The sequence below is a fragment of the Lissotriton vulgaris genome, chromosome 2_1 (genome assembly GCF_964263255.1).
Source record: "Lissotriton vulgaris chromosome 2_1, aLisVul1.2, whole genome shotgun sequence".
NCBI classification, from domain to species: Eukaryota; Metazoa; Chordata; class Amphibia; order Caudata; family Salamandridae; genus Lissotriton; species Lissotriton vulgaris.
In genome coordinates this window covers 549,023,573-549,039,529 of record NC_141687.1, presented here as the reverse complement: position 1 = coordinate 549,039,529, position 15,957 = coordinate 549,023,573, and the positions used below count along the sequence as shown (strand labels likewise).

The following is a 15,957-nucleotide window of genomic DNA, read 5'->3' as shown; positions in this document are numbered from 1 at the left end:
GGCGTGAGTGCAGGAAAAATGTGAACAACTAGAATGTAAGTGGATGTTTGTTGCCTTTTTGTACCCAAAAATGCGCCCTTTGCTTAAAAAATTGACACAAGTACTAATTTTAGAATAAAGTGTAGCATTAATTTACCAGACCTTTTTGTGTCAGACCTCAATTTGTACTTTTGGAGATAATCTAAAAGTCTGATCCTCCTCAATTCGTCATCAGTACCACATTTGTTTTTAACAGGCAACCACATAGGATTTAACTTAGAGTTAGCCATCCTACTCCTTAGAGCCTCAAACGGAGACCTCTGCATGACAACATTGGAAGCAGCTCGATGAGCCCAACACGTCTCCCTCAAAACACTCTCAAAGACAGCCCAGATTCCAACGCTCTCTGTGCACAGCTTTTACCCAATGTGTTCATTCTTTCTGTTAGACCATTGGCTTGTGGTGCGTAAAGAGCCGTCTTCTGATGAACAATCTTTGTGCAACCAATGACAAATCCCATGTTGACAATCATGCTCCTTTGTCTCCAGTTGGAGTTCCTGGAGACGGTGTGGTCCAAGTTGGGTTTGGACATAATAGGTCAGTTTAAAATTATGCCTTAGTGTGAAAGGTTTGTACTCTTTCCGGTAGATTACACCTCAAAGTGGGTAGTGTCTAAATGTGTGAGTGTTGTTAATACTAGAACATTGATTGAGTTTCTGAAAGATGTTTTTGTGAGTGAGGGTGTACCAAAATACTTGGTCACTGACAATGGAGTGCAATTTGTATCCCAAGAAATGCAAGTTTTCCTTAAAAATTTTGGGATTATACTCCTTGACCACCCCCTCAATCATATGGTGCATGCCAGGCCACCAATATCTCTCTCTTACACGAGCCTTGGTGAGACTCCTACTGAGATGTTCCTCATTAGCAAGATTCACAATTCTGTCTCTTAAATCAGAAGGTGGAACCACTCTATCTCCCCTCATGAGATTGCCCTGACAAAAAGTCAAATTATCCTTTACTGACCGAAAGAGCCTCAAATCATGATCAAGAGTATTGTATTCAGGCCATCCTTTGGTGATAATGAGTTTGAGAGTGGTGAACACTTTGTCTTGAACCACGCAGTTCAACCATGCTTCCTTTGACAAGGACGGTTCCACAATCCAATTCACACTTTCAACTAACTCATCACACTGTTCCAACTCCAAAGGCAGCCGCGAAAACCCGGCTGCAGACTTATTGGCCGAACCAGAAATATATTGAACTATAAATTAAATTACTGGAGACCTTTACTCCAACGTTCGAGTCTGGGAGTCATGTGATCACTATGATGGCAGGAGGAGACTTGCACTAAAGGCCGGTGATCTGACCTAACTAAGAATGGAATACCACACAGATACAATTTAAAATGTCTCACCTCCCAGAACACACTCAAAGCCTCCCTCTCAATGCAAGAGTCGTGTACCTCTGCATCTCTAAGTGCTCTAGACGCAAAAGCGACCCTTCAACAACTTGTGAGAGCACTGCGTCCAGACCCTTGAGACTGGCATCAGTAGTCAGAATAGTTTTAAGTAGACCTGGGCGCTAAATTCCATTCCGCTCGTGGAATTTGGGTAATTTCGCGTTCCGTGGAGAACGTGGAATTGCCAACAATTATATGATACGCGGCTTTGATGAATATTTTGCTTGTTTGCGCTTTCAAAATGCGTGTTTGCAAGATATTTCCCCCTGAGCACACAAACAGCATCTGTGACCAGGAAAATAGCACCGCAAACGGGCGGAACAAGCAATTCCGCGTGTTTGCGGACCTCTGCGTGCTCGCGGAGATTTTTTACCTTTTTGCAGAGCTTTGCATAGTGTGACTACACAAATTCCGCACACCCCTAGTGTAGGAGAGTAGGATCTGCGTAATATGGTTACCCCCACTTTTTTGCTGTGTTTCACTGATTTATCGACTTTAGTCTGGCTGGGGCCCTGCTAACCAGGACCCCAGCATAGCTGCTTCCTCTCTAAACTTATTGCATGTACATTAGGGACACTCCAGATTGGCTACTGGGTTACCCTTGTGAGTCCCTAGTATATGGTACCTTAGGGGCCAAGGGCATAGGTACCCCAGAGGCCTACCAGGGGCTGAAGCATGTATTATGCCACCCCTGGGAAGCCTTCCAAAATGGCACCACAGGTCTGCTACTGCAGCCTGGGTAAGGTGGTGCTTGCACCCCTTACTTAGATATAGTATACCTATATCTACCTATACATACAGACACATATAAACCTATAAGTCATTCTTATGGCAGGCCTTGACAATCCTAAAGGCGGAGTGCTTGGTTTTGTGTGAGAGGGTGCCCAAGCATGAGCTGAGCCCCTCTGCAGCTTTCGGAATCCCTTTCTTATAGCTGTTCTGTGATACAGCCATACCATATACTCTTAAGTGCATTATAACCTCGCGGTAAATGCTAACTTTGGAATGGCTGCATCAAAACTTGGAATCCTACCCCACCCCCCCTTCGCCAGTCCTGGTGGCGGGTTTAGAATTCCACCCTTCTAGTGGGAGAAGACATGTACACCTTTACTTTACCAGTAATAGTTTAAAAGAGCCCCAGCGTCCCAAAATGGATGCCACGGCCACAGACACGAGTCTGACCTCCTGCTGCTGGATGAAACTCCGTCAGGGGAGGCCTGGACAATAGGCTTCCTGTCCAGGAAGGTGTAGCCACCTCCCCAAACAGGCTTTAGTGTATTGAGGCACGCCTGCCCGAGGGGGCTGCCAGAGACTTGCCTCAACGCTCCGTATCACAGGAGCCGACGCTGATTTCCCCGTGGCTTAGCACGGGACTACAGCTCCCAGGATTCCTGCTGCGGCGACGCCGCCGACGCTAGACCCACATGCCAGGAGGCGCTTAAAGCAGCGCTTGGTCCCTCGTCACGCAGGACGCGTGCGGGAGCGCGCCGGGAGAAGCCCGGGAGAAGGGTGGGACCGTCTGAGGCCGTCCGAGGCCGATAGACGCCGGGCTGGGACACCCCCCTTAGTTCGTGATCCCAAAAGTGAGACTTTATGTTTTAAATTACCTCTGACTGTAACATATTTTGGGACTCTTGATATGTTTTGCAGTTCTGGATTATAATTTAGCTAGCTGTTTTTGTACTTTTTAATTATCCACAATACTTATCTCTAGAGTACTTAGGCACATGGCGCTCCGCTCAGGGAAAGGAAGAAATGCTAAGACTAGTACTATTGGGCGGTCAGTGACTGGAACCCTTGATCAGTTCATTACTAGGGCTACAGTCGTATTAGAGCACGAGATAGCTCTAACTGAAAAAAGACTATCTCTAGATACCCTGTTTGCCAAACGATCATCATTGGGTACTATTAGGTCTGCTGTTACACCTGAGCAGTCTCTCATCGTCCAACCCAATGGTGTTCTCAGCCCGAGAAATAGCCCAGTATCGGTAGGGTCTGTAGGTTCGGCTGTCTGAACGTCATTGAATACTACAAACGACAGTACACCACCTACAGAATCCAGGCGGGTAGAAGGGTAGAAGTTATCTTGCCTACACCATCTATTTCGACTAGCACTAATGTAACCACCGAGTCGAAAACTAGGAAAGGTCCTAAAGACAAACAGCCTACTGGCAAAAGAAAGCGTGGGGGTGGTCCCCAAAAGGGTAGATGTGCCAAAGCCATTAAAACCACTATGCCACCTCCCTCCGCGCCCACTATTGAGAAATACTATACCCCCTCCATTGAAAAAAGCATTTGGAATTCCAAGCAACCTCCTAGCTCACAAGTTGCCAAAGAAACAAACGAGGGCCTTCTGGGTCAAATAGAGCAGCTAGTGAAATCCTTGATGCTACCACTATTAGAAAGAATAAAACAAATTAATGAGACCCTGGGGAAATTAGAAAAAGTTGTAATGTTGAAATCCAGTATGTTGGAAAAAGCTGTGAAGAGCTTACAGGGTCCTGACCCCCAAACACACCATAGAGAGGCCCCTGGTCCTAAGAGATCCTCAAACGATACCCCCCAAGAAGTAGTTGGTAATGCGAACAATCGACAAAACCTACTCTGTCCTGAGAGTTGCACAGATACAAGAAAGACAACCCATAGTAGCAGAGAGGGTGTAATAGAGAATGGTAGGGTTGATGGAAAACAGCTAGTGACCCCTAATCAGGTTGGGGAAACACATCCCAAAGGGAATAATGTTCTATGTACAGAGGGTGGGAAAAAGCAGTTCCCTTGTATCGATCTACTCGAGTCTATACCCTATACAGTATTACTGACAGGTGTCCTCGGGATTCGAGATGACAAACTGGAAATCCATAGAGAGCTGAAAAACAAGGTCATCTACTGGTTAAATAGGAACAGATTGCTCACAGCTTTCACTAATGCAGAGATCATACATGTTAGAAGGGTGAGCTGGTTGGGTTGTAGACCGAAGGATATAGCGGGGGACTGAATAATCGTGAACTTCAGGGATCCTAGGGTGGTTAGGCTTATATGTAATGGGACAGGGCCGGGGGGGAGGGTGGAATCCAATCTTTTGATTTGAATTATTTTTATGCTTGTACATCTCCCCGCCTGATAACCAACCCGCAAAATTGGCGAGAAAAACAACTTGGGAGACCTAACCCCGAATGTTGGTATGAGTTCTGCCCCACCCCCTGTCTAACCGTTATGAGCTTCTTTCTGGACAGGAGGGGGTGGACTGACTGGGGCATGATTTGAAAGGTTCTTCAGTGGATCAGCATATGGTAAATGTAACCTCTAGCCCGCGCAAGAATATAACTAGAGGAAGGAACTGCAGAGAGGAGGGAGCTGACTCAGGACTGGTGACCTTTGATAGAGACTCCACTTTGGCTAGCGTGGGCACAGGTTCGTCCACCGGGTTCCCTACACTGAATTCTGGGGATTTTTGTGCTGTGGATTCAGTGGGGGGTTTCTCGAAGGACGTCAGTAATCTAAGAGGGATGGTCTCTTGGTCCACTGAGTGTGGGGTTACAAGCGTGGGAGGAGTGGTCTCCAAGAACTCCCAACTGGCTGTGGTCCCCAATCAGATTAGTCAAGCAAACGTAACACACAAGTTAAAAATCGTCTCCTGGAATATCGCAGGATTAATGAGTAAAACATCTATAACTGAGTGGATTGAATTAGTGGAGGAACATGATATCTTGATCTTCCAGGAGACGTGGGCTGTGGACCCTATCCACCGCCCAGGGTACCTAAACTTTTATAAAGCGGCTGTAAGAGGAAAGAAATGTAGACCATCAGGGGGCCTAACCATCTGGGTTAGGCAATCTATCAACTATAGACCTCTTGAAATTATTGTAGATAGCCCGGACATTCTTGTCATAAATTTGAAACGGCCCAACCAGCTAGAAATCCTTATTGTAAACGTGTATATTAGAGGACAGCCGGGAGGAAGGGGTTCTCCAACCTTCCTAGATCTGGACACCTTCTTTGACACCATCAGGTTTCATTGTTATACGATAGTAGCTGGCAACCTTAACTGCTCGTTCGAACCCGCAAACCACGATGGGGAAACTCTCTTGGTTGAGGAGGACGTCCAGTGGAACATTCCTCCTCTTGATTTGAAGCCAATTAAGAAATGGACAGAAGCAGCCCTGCAGTGGATGGGTTTCTGCTTGGAGGGTGGCCTTAGGGCAGTAAATGGGCGTTCCACCTCTGATAAAATCGGTAGGGCAACCTTTGACAATGGAATATATACAAGTCGTATTGGTTATATCCTCATCAAGACTGAGTACTGGTCTATACTTGATGATATGTTGATTCTTGACCGTCCAGAGAGCGATCATAACCGGCTTTTGCTGAGCCTCCACCTAAATGGAGGTGAAAAGAGTATTAATCATACTGAGATAGTTACTGCGGACGCCCTGCTCACAAATGATATGCGCAGGGTACATTGGGCTAGGATCATAGATGACCCTGAGGTTCTAGCAGACTCTGTGTGTCCTGCGTTCGCTCTCTACTCAGGAAGATATAATTGGGAAGACAACCGCACTCCATGAATTACTTTTCTTGGAGTTAAAATCCTATTTTTCCAAAACCAGTAAACCCCAAAGGCCCAAAACCCAAGTGCCTGACAAATCTTGGTATAACAAATCTTGCAGTGAATCTTATGGACTACTGGTGTTAGTTATAAGGTCTGGAAACATGCCAGACATTAGAAAGGCCAGGCTCAACTATCGCAAAGCCCAAAGCCACGCCAAGAAAGAGTGGGATGACCAACACTGGCAGGAGCTCCTCGAAACTAGCAGGTTGAAAAACCAGACAACGTTTTGGCACATAGTTAAGTGGGGAAATAATCCCCATTTTCAAGTTCCAGTTAACCATGTGTTGTCTGAGGACTGGGTTGGGTATTTTGAAACCCAATTTAGGGGGTTGAAAGTGGAAAGTGATTGCTCTCCCAATGAAATATGTCCCTCGCCCAACCGTCAAGTTCTAATGTTTGACTGCAAAGATGTGGAGGATGCTTTAAGAAAGGTTCCTGTGGAAAAGCCCCGGGAATAGACTGTATTCCAGCAGACCTATTCAGACATGATCTAACAAATTGGGTGCCATACATTACCTTTCTGGGCAATGCTAATGCGAACGGGGCACGTATTCCGGATTCCTGGCGTGGAGCTGAGATCCTGCCAATATTTAAGAAGGGGGATCGCTCCGCCCCGGGAAACTATCGACCAATAAGTCTGATAGATTCTATTCAGAAAATTGTTGCAAGGATGGTGCTGGCAAAAATACAGAGCTGGATAGAACTTGAGGACATCCTGTCTCCCTTGCAGGCCGGGGTTAGATCCTGCATAAGCACAACTGAGAAGGTGTTCAGGTTTATATTGATTTATTGGAGGGTTGTTTGTTTGGGAGGTGGTTCCATTTATGCCGCCTTTGTAGACCTCAAGTCTGCATTCAACTTAGTTCCTAGGGCTAAATTATGGGGGGTACTAAGTAGTATGGGGATGCCCCAGGAGTTTCTGGATTTAGTGATTAAGTTACACAAAGCAAATTTTGCGCAGGTTCGTTGGGAAAAGCAAGGGCAGGTCACCAAGAGATTCCCTGTGTCCCGGGGTGTACGACAAGGGTGCCTGCTAGCGCCAACTTTGTTTTTGCTGTTCATTAACAGGGTTGTGCTGCACTTTTCAGCATTTTCAACTGATGCTCCGGTTTTGGGTGGCTTCAAGTTTCCGCTACTTATGTTTGTGGACGACACCCTAATATTCTCAAAAACCCAGAAGGGCCTGCAGGCGGCTCTAAATAAATTTGAGGAATTTTGCCAAATTAATGACTTACAGGTGAATGTAGCAAAAATAAAATTTATGATTCTTACAAAAAATAGACCAGTGGTTGGCCATGTCACAATGAATGGCTCACAGCTAGAGCAGACTAACATTATGACTTATCTAGGGGTTGTTTTAGAGAGTAAGCTTAGCTGGAAGTCACAGATTGACACTCTTTCGCTCAAGTTTGCCCAGTTAACGGGGTGCTTAGTAAAAGAACAGAGGTCTTCACAAACAAAAAGGATAGGTCCTGCACTAAAGATTTTTAACTCCAGGATAAGTTCAGCGATCCTGTACGGCACGGACCTCTGGGGTTTTGCGGACCTTACCCAGATTGTTAGAATCTGAAACATAACAGGCCTCCCCGTTCTAGTCCAACGAAGCCACTCTTAATGGATTTAGGATGCCACCAAATTGATGATGTGGCACGTTTTAAACCGGTGGCTCTATGGAGGAGGATCTGGACTACACCCGAACTGACACTTTTTGCTAAGGAAATCTTGGATGTTATATCCGTTGTGGGTTCCGTTGTGGGTTCGGGCAACATACTTTGGTTAAAGAAAGTAAGAATGCTTTTAGAGAATATGGGATTGAGCAACCTGTGGATTGATCCAGCAAATAACCCCTTTCCATCGAAAAAAGCCTTTAAAGATTTATATTGGCAATCAGTTCGACAAAAATATATTGCACAGATAAACACCCCATCCCTGACAGGAATGTTCCTAGAGCATAAACTTGATCCGTCCTTAGAAGACTACCAGGACACCATCACTAAGACTAGTAATAGGAAGTTATACCACCAGTTTAGGATCGGTTCAATGCCAATAAGAACATTCACAAAAAATTGGAAAGGTCAGGGGGATGAACTTTGCCTTTGGTGCAGGGACCAAAGGGAGTCAATCGGCCATATATTTTTTTGTTTGTCCTGCCTATTCAGCCCCCCGAACAAAATGGCTTAAACCTATCTGTCAAAATATTGGCATGCGGGTGGGGCTGGAGGCCCTAAGGATTCTTAGGACTGACACAAGGGAACCTTTGGTAATTGCAGTAGCAACATTTCTTGGTTGGATGTGGATCATTAGGGCCAACCATCAGGTCAGGGGTTGATCCAGTATAGGTCTGCTTTGTATACTATAGAGTTATTTTAGAGTACTATTTATTTTATCTTTTAGGTACCATTACATGATGTAATGTTTAGGTAGTAGTACCTTTTATTCTTGGTATAAAACCGTATTTATGTGTATATATTGCACCTTTTTAATGCTTTTTAAATATTGGATGTGTACTTTTGGACGGTACTATTTTTATGGAGTGTACTTTTGGATGGTACTATTTTTAGGTTTGTGTCTTTTATGATGAAATATTCGAAATAAAGACGAATGAACTGAAAAGAACTGTATTGAGGCATGGTGGGTGCATTCATTGAATGCTTTTCAGACAGTGCCTGGAGCACACAATGTGTCCCTGTGCATAACCCAGTTCAAACTGGTTGCTGGGGCACTCAGCCCCTGCTTTGGCATGAAACTGGACAAACGGGAAGCGGTGTAACCACCCCCTCCCCAGGTCCTCCCATAGGTGGGACCTTAGAGTTAATCCATCCCCTAAACTTAGTATAGGTATAGGAACTAAGCATGGGCGAATTTTGCGGATCTCGCGTTCGCGAATTTTGCGGATTTGCGAACTCGCAATCCGCAAAATCCGCGAATTCCCGCGAATTTGCGGATTTTTTTTTTTGTGTGTTCGCAATTGTTTCTGCCAGTTCGCGAGGATTTGGTACTAGTTCGCAATTGCGAACTTACTTGTCGGCTCGCAACGGTCGCGACTATGTTGTTTCTACGTCTGGTTCATCATCACAGCTTCCCAGCACCCTCTGTTTTACCACTGGCACCCTCTCTTTGACCCATGCCACCCTCTGTTACATCAATGCCACCCTCTGGTTCATCATCACTGTAGAAGATGGGGGGGAAAAGCAAGCCCACCTGCCCTGCTTGAACTGACATGAATTAATTTGGGGTTAGTTTATTAACAACACCTGCCCTGCCCCAACTGACAATAATGAATTAGGGGCTAATTAATGTGTCACTGAAAGAATTTAAAGTTCCAGCCTGGCACCTGCTTGTCTGCTCCTTTAGCTGTAAATCAGGACCTTTGTGGCATACAGTTAAGGTCAGAGCAGGGTCACACAATAGTTGCAAGCAGGCAACCGAATTCTGGAGGGCCCCCTCAGGAAGCACTACAAAGAATCGTTACAAATCATGAGGTTGACCTTTTGCACCTGCTCATTGCTTTTGCTTTTGCTGAAATCGTTTTTCGTTTTTTTTCGCGCTATTCGCGGGGCGCGGCGTCGTGCGAAACCGACCGCGGAAGCCGCCAATTCGTGCGAATGAGCATTTTATTTTTTTGCGGCTTGTTGTTTCGCGAGTTTTTTTGCAGTATTCGCGAGCCGCTTGCAGCGCAACACGCAAATTTACCCCAAGGTCGAGTACGGGCGCGGCCATTTTGTTTGCGTGACGTATTTCCGTTTCCGCCCGCTATGTATAATCTCGCGCAGTAAGCGCATTGCGAGTAGAGGTTCGCACGAGATCGCGCGGGAAATCTAGAGGTTCGCACGAGATCGCGAGGAAAATCTCGCGCGAACTTACTTTCGCGCTCGTGAACGGGCGCCGGCCATCTTGTTTTTCATTCATTTCCTGTGTCTGGGCATGGTGTTTAATCCTCTTGGTATCTTTGCCATCCTTTGCTTGTTTTCAGTTTTTTTTTTACGATTTTGCTTCTTATCTATCCCTCTCTTTTCCTAGCTGTATATTTTTGTCTTTTCTGCTATTTTTCTTTACTTTTAAACTACTTTTTTAAACTCTTTTCTTTTCTTCTTCCCTATCCTATTCTTTCTTAATTTTCTACTTCTTCCTACCTTACCTGCCCAGACCATGGTCAAGCCAGGCGCCGTGAAGCTGCCCAGGCACTTGAGGGCCGCAGCGGCGGCGGGGAGTAGTGCTGGACCCAGTGGCAGGACAGCATGCGGGAGATTGAGGGGGGAGCAGGTGACGCGACGGGAGATATTCAGCCCGGAGGAAGTGGGCGCGCTGGTCTACTTCGTCCAGCGCCGCCTGCCCAGGACCATCGCGGGAGGCGGCAGGATCGCGGCCGGCGGCTACAACATGCGGGAGCGCCGGAAGCGGTGGGAGAAGGTGTGCTGGGCCATATCCCACCTCTACGGGGTCCAGCGCACCTACAGCCAGGTCACCCATCGCTGGACGGACCTCCTGGACCGCGAGCGCGACCTGCTGGACCAGCTCGGCTTGGAGATCCCCGGGCTTGGTGAGTAGTAGTAGCCATTTAATCACTCACTACTATGATGTTTTCTCCTGCTCTGTGTTGTTGTATTGCAAATATTTGTTTTTTACATGGAGCAAGCCAATAATGCCACTGATGACGATTACATTGTAGTTAAATTATATTTCAAAATCTTCTGTGCATTTCAGGTGCACTGCTCTCCTTCTCAGTGGCGTTGCTACTATGCTTATTTGTTTTCTTTTTCGTGGTCTCATTGGCCTGAGTAACTATTATGTATGAGTGTACTTTACAGAACTGCGTAATGCTAGACACTAGGGGGCAGATTACATTTACAAGCCCCTTGCGCCACGTTTACGTTGCCTTGCGTGACGCAACAGCGGCGTAAACGTGCCGCATCCCTGCAAGTCATTTACAGCATGACGCATCTAGGGAGATGCGTCACGTTATAAAGCCAAGGGCCTGCACCACAATGGGTGCGTTCCTAGTACGCAGGGTGGGCGGTCCAGCGGCTGTGCGCCTCGCAAAATTGCCTGCGTGAAATCTACAAGATTTAACGCAGGCACTTCTGCGACGCTGCTACGTCAATTCAATTCCTTATGTCTGCTCGAAGCAGGCGAAAGGACTGACACAGCATGTTAAGTATTGGGTGGCCCTGAGCATTACTGGAGTTGCATTGCGTTGGCGACGTGACTCCAGCGATGCGCCGCTCTTACGTGACGAGATGCGTCACGCAAGTGCCTACCCTTGCGCCAGGGCGCGCCGCATTGTAAATGAGGCACATCTGCCGTGTCGCAAGGGTAGTTTTGCGTGACGCATTTGATCTGGCGCATCTCTGGAGATGCGCCAGAACGCGTAAGTAAGTATGCCCCTAAGGGGCAGAATTGCAATTACCGTCGCATTCCTGCAAAGTAGCAGGGATGCGCCATTAATTGTGCGGCCCGCTACCACCACCAAACATGGTGCGCAGTATTTGCAATGCGGCGCACCATGGGCCCAAAACGTCACCGAAGCTTTACTGCTGGAGTTGCGTCGCAACGATGGCGCAGCTCCATCAATGCTCTGGGGTACTTTATCTCCCCAATGCTGGGTCAAGCCGTACGTCTGCTTCAAGCAGGTGCAGGGTTTGTGTGACGCATCATTGTCCTAAAGGTGACTGATTGATATTTTGTAGATTTCCCTCAGCCACTATTAGGATGTGTTCCAGCGCAGGAATGCCCTCCCTTGCGCCGGAACGCCCCCTGATGGCGCAGGGCTTTATAACGGGATGCATCTCCCAAATGCGTCACGTTGTTATAATATTATACGCCGCACCATGGCGCCCTTTTTTGTTTAGCTGCTGCGTCACAAAAGTCACGCAAGAACGGCGCAAAAGAGCCGCAAGGGCTTAAATCTGCCCCTTCCTTTGTACCCCTGACAATAAGAAAAATAGTGGCGGTGGATTGATAGTTTGACTATTTAAATGACTGGTAATGTAGCAGGCAACTGTTAGTGTTGTCACTGATCTGACTGAAATCACAATGGAGTTTGTCTGTCACTTTGCGTCTTGCCTGCGGACTGCTGCCTGCCAGTCCTAGGTGAACGTTTCAGTACTTTGTTTAGTGAGTTACGTGACTTTCGAAGTCACAGGTCCGCAAATAAATGAAAAGTAACCATAATCAATATAATTTCGCGGAAATATTTTGTTATTGTTCTTTTGAAATGTTTGATTTGGTTGACATTGACAAGCAACAATCATCCATGTTTTCTGTTCTTTCTTTCATGTTGTACGTCAGCTCCCCCCAGGGGTGAGAGGAGGACACAGGAGCAGCAGGCGGCGGATGCTGTTCAACAGGGCCAGGATCGGGCAGGCGAGGGCTCCTCTGCTGGCCCCAGTAAGTTTTCATTTTAGACTAGTACCTATTTTTCCTAGCGTTCCTCATTTGACTTTTTTCAAAATTGTCTTTGCTCTTCTTGTAGACTGTATCTAAATTCTTATCCTGCCTCTACTATGACTCCCTGTGGTATTACTAGATTATTCTTATTAGTCTGTCTGTGTAGCTAACTAAGATTGCACGGTTGGCGAAACTCCCATGATTCTAGTCAGCAATAGCTCTATCAACTTAGTGCAGTCCTCTGGGATTGTCCATAATGTCTTTTGAAGTGTTCTATCTGGACTCATGCTTGCAAAAATTGCAAAACCTTTCGCTCAGTCACTCTAGTCTGGACCAAAAAACACAGATTGTATTTAAGTTTAAAAGCTTTATTAAAAGTAAACACATTTATTAAAATGAAGTCATAATAAAACTAAACGTTTAACTGATAATGGAAAAGTGGTTAGTGCTGACGATTAATTGAAGACATTTCTTGTGGTCGAGCCGAGCTCTCACCTGGTTTCAACTTGATCTTGTTGTTAGAAGTCCATCTTCTGTCTGTGTGGAGAAAAATGGTGCCTGTTAAAAAAACAGCCTTCATCAGTTGTGCCAAAAAGTGCAGCAAGACAACCTTCCCTGGAAAAAGGGACATTTTTTTTTAACTTTAACGTAGACAGTCACAAATTACATTGTTTTCACATGTCTTCATTCCTAGACCAAAGACTAGTGAGTGCTTTATTCTAACATTCTTAAATGTACTTTGTAGGTGGAACATCTGGTGGCGGGGCCAGTGTGGAGGTGGTGGTGCTCGACACGGAGGCGGAGGGCGATTCTTCAGGGGAGGAGGCGGCGGCTGTGAGAGTTGAGACGGTGGTGGTGGCGGCCAGAGGTAAGCTCTTATATATTCCTTACTTATTGAGATTGAAGACTAGCTGGGAAGGCAAGAATATGAGATGCATGGCTGGGTGAATGATGAAGCAATGATGGGTGGAAGGACAACAGCCTGGGTGGGTGACACAGAAACTGTATGTGTCCATATACCTGGATCATGCTACTATCTGACTCTTAGATAGCATATGTGTATCTAGAGCAGGGGTACTCATAGTACGGCCCGCGGGCCGGTGGTGGCCCGGCAAGCCTTCCTTGGCGGTGCGCAGACCTTGCAGACAATCACTGCTCCCCCGGCCCCCACAGAGCAGAGGCTTTTTTGTATTTCACCTGTTAGCGCCCCTGCATCTCCACTCTGACAATCACTGCTCCCCCGGCCCCCACAGAGCAGAGTGGAGATGCAAGGCCACAAAGAGGTGAAATAGAACAAAGCCTCTGCTCTGTGGGGCCGGGCAAGCAGTGATTGTCAGGGTGGAGAAGCAGGGGCGCTACAACAAACAAAGCCTCAATAATATGTTAATGGTCTTTTAAAGACCTGTTAAGTACTTTGGTGTTGTTGTCTGTGTGTGCGCGTTGAGGAAGCGGTCTCAACCCGGGCTGAAGGCTGACACAGATAGACACACACACAGTGAGATGACAGAGGGGGAGGGAGAGGGAGGGCAGGAGGGAGAGAGAGATGGAGGGAGGGCAGGAGGGAGAGCAGGAGGGAGAGAGATGTATGTAAATGCTGGGTCTGGTGGCTCAGTGGATGAGGGCATCTGCTGCAGGGACCTGTGTGCAACCTCATGGTCACAAGTTATCGTTTTGCTTTAGCCCTGCCCCCTCTGACTCCGCCCCCACCAGTGCGGCCCTCGGCCCCAAACTACACTGTAAATGTAGCCCCTGAGAGAAAGTTTGTGAGTACCCATGATCTAGAGAGAGTAGACGGTCAGTGGATGAACTAAGTGTAACTTTGAAGAGCATGTAACACTGCACCCGCACGTCCGTTCCAGTGTAGGAAAGGCAAGGAAAAGAACTTTTAATTTTGTCCAAATACTACCATAAATAGTAGCAGTAGTTTGTATTGCAAGCACTGCATAGATCCGGTTATTATGGTGGCCACTCCCTACCTCTCTTAATAAGTTTAGTAGTACTCAGTCATTCATGTGTGGATGTATCACTGGTCACTCAATAAAAAGCAAAGCACCTAAAGTCATCCCATATATAAGCAAAAACATCCCATGTGAAGTGATAGATAATCAGATTATTTATCTTCTTCAATTTTCCATTTCTAGTACTCATTTCCACTGTAGGGTGAAAGTTAAATTAATTAAGCAGTAGCCCTTGAGTTGTAACAGAGTATTCTCAGTGCCACCCGTAATAGAAAAGTAAGAGCTTCACCACCTGCATGTACTGGACGGGTACAGTAACGCAACGCAAGTCTAGGTCACTCCTCATGGCGTGCGTCTCTTTTTCTCGGGTGCAAGTTTACTGCGCTGGCATTATGCCGGCTTGCAGAAAATAACGTACCAATTTTCCAAAACAAGAGATAAGAAGAAGAATAAGACTGGTGTACTTTCATAGTCGACTCCAATGGAAGTCCACAGTGCTCGTAGAATTTGTTCCTTAAACTCCCACTAATGTTAGAGCAAGGATGAAGAAGTGTGAGGTTAGATAGATACTGGCCTCAATAGTTATGTAATGCGCTTGCAAGTTGCTAGTTGTACTGCAACACAAATTTCTGCTGAATGATTGAGTTAATCTTAAAGAGCATTGGTTACAGACTATGTCTTTCTTTCTTCATATAGATGCTCCTTCCAAACGAACAAGGAGGAAGGAGCTGGCTAGAGCGGCCCGGCAACGGAGGATCGAGGCCACTGTTGCGGAATATCGGCGGCTGGTGGCCCTGGAGGACGAGGAAAGTGTGCAGTCGACAACAACAACAACGTCGTCTGCATCGGCCTCCGTGGCCCCACGGGCTGCCACCCAGCACAGTGGTCCACCCAGACTGAGCCGGGCTGCCAAAGGCAAACGCCACCGCCGAGCAGCAAGGCCAACAGCTGCCTCTCACAGGCATTGCACCTGCAAGGCAGTGAAGGCACGCCTGCGCCGCACTACCCTGATGGTGTCCCGCCTTCAGCAGGAGCTCGCCTTGCTCCGCGAGGAGCATGATGCCCTGGCCCAAAAAGTTAACAGCATCCACCCATAGTGTCCCTTGCCCCTTTTTTAGAGACTTTTGGGGGGTGGGAATTGGGAGTTGGGTTTTTGGGGACTTTTGAAGGACAATCGTTGGGGTTAGGGAGGGTCTTGCGGGAGATTATTTTGTTAGGGATATAAATATACTTTTTCAAACTTTATCTGAGCATACCTGTTTTTTACTGCTTGCCTGGTGGGTGGGGGTTTAACGTTGACTGTTTTCCTGAAAGTTTAGTTCCATTTTCTTCCTGTAAGTGTAAATGCCCAAATGTTTTCAACACTAAGTGCCTCTCACAGACTAAGTGAAGTGAATCCAAGAGTCCTAGGACTTTAGTAGTACTACCTTCAGTCTCTCGTCTCTCGTACTAATACTCCATTATACCCCCAAACCACCAAACGCTTATCTTACCTGTAATTTGTGTTTGAAAGTAGGGCTAGACCCAGGGCTGGCTCCACGGGAAACACCGAATAAGGTTGG

At 46.7% G+C, this 15,957-nt stretch overlaps 2 protein-coding genes across 2 annotated transcripts in view; one reads left to right on the top strand and one right to left on the bottom strand.

The window, feature by feature from the left end:
- Nucleotides 1-15,957, bottom strand: part of MAP2 (microtubule associated protein 2) — a 1,129,470-nt gene that overhangs the window by 603,662 nt on the left and 509,851 nt on the right. The gene's annotated exons all lie outside the window — the stretch shown is intronic.
- On the top strand, nt 7,857-15,638 carry LOC147730738 (uncharacterized). Its single transcript, XM_086954110.1, has 3 exons — nt 7,857-8,052; nt 13,183-13,305; nt 15,092-15,638. Exons 1-3 carry the CDS (start codon nt 7,857-7,859, stop codon nt 15,490-15,492), a joined length of 720 nt encoding a protein of 239 aa, XP_086810236.1. The 3' UTR covers nt 15,493-15,638.

Bases quoted from the DNA above. Each gene is read 5' to 3' on its own strand.
- LOC147730738 (XM_086954110.1), top strand. From the start codon at position 7,857: ATGGGATTGAGCAACCTGTGGATTGATCCAGCAAATAACCCCTTTCCA. The intron at 8,053-13,182 runs GTAATAGGAAGT...TGTACTTTGTAG, and splicing joins GGACACCATCACTAAGACTA to GTGGAACATCTGGTGGCGGG. The intron at 13,306-15,091 runs GTAAGCTCTTAT...TTCTTCATATAG, and splicing joins GGTGGTGGTGGCGGCCAGAG to ATGCTCCTTCCAAACGAACA.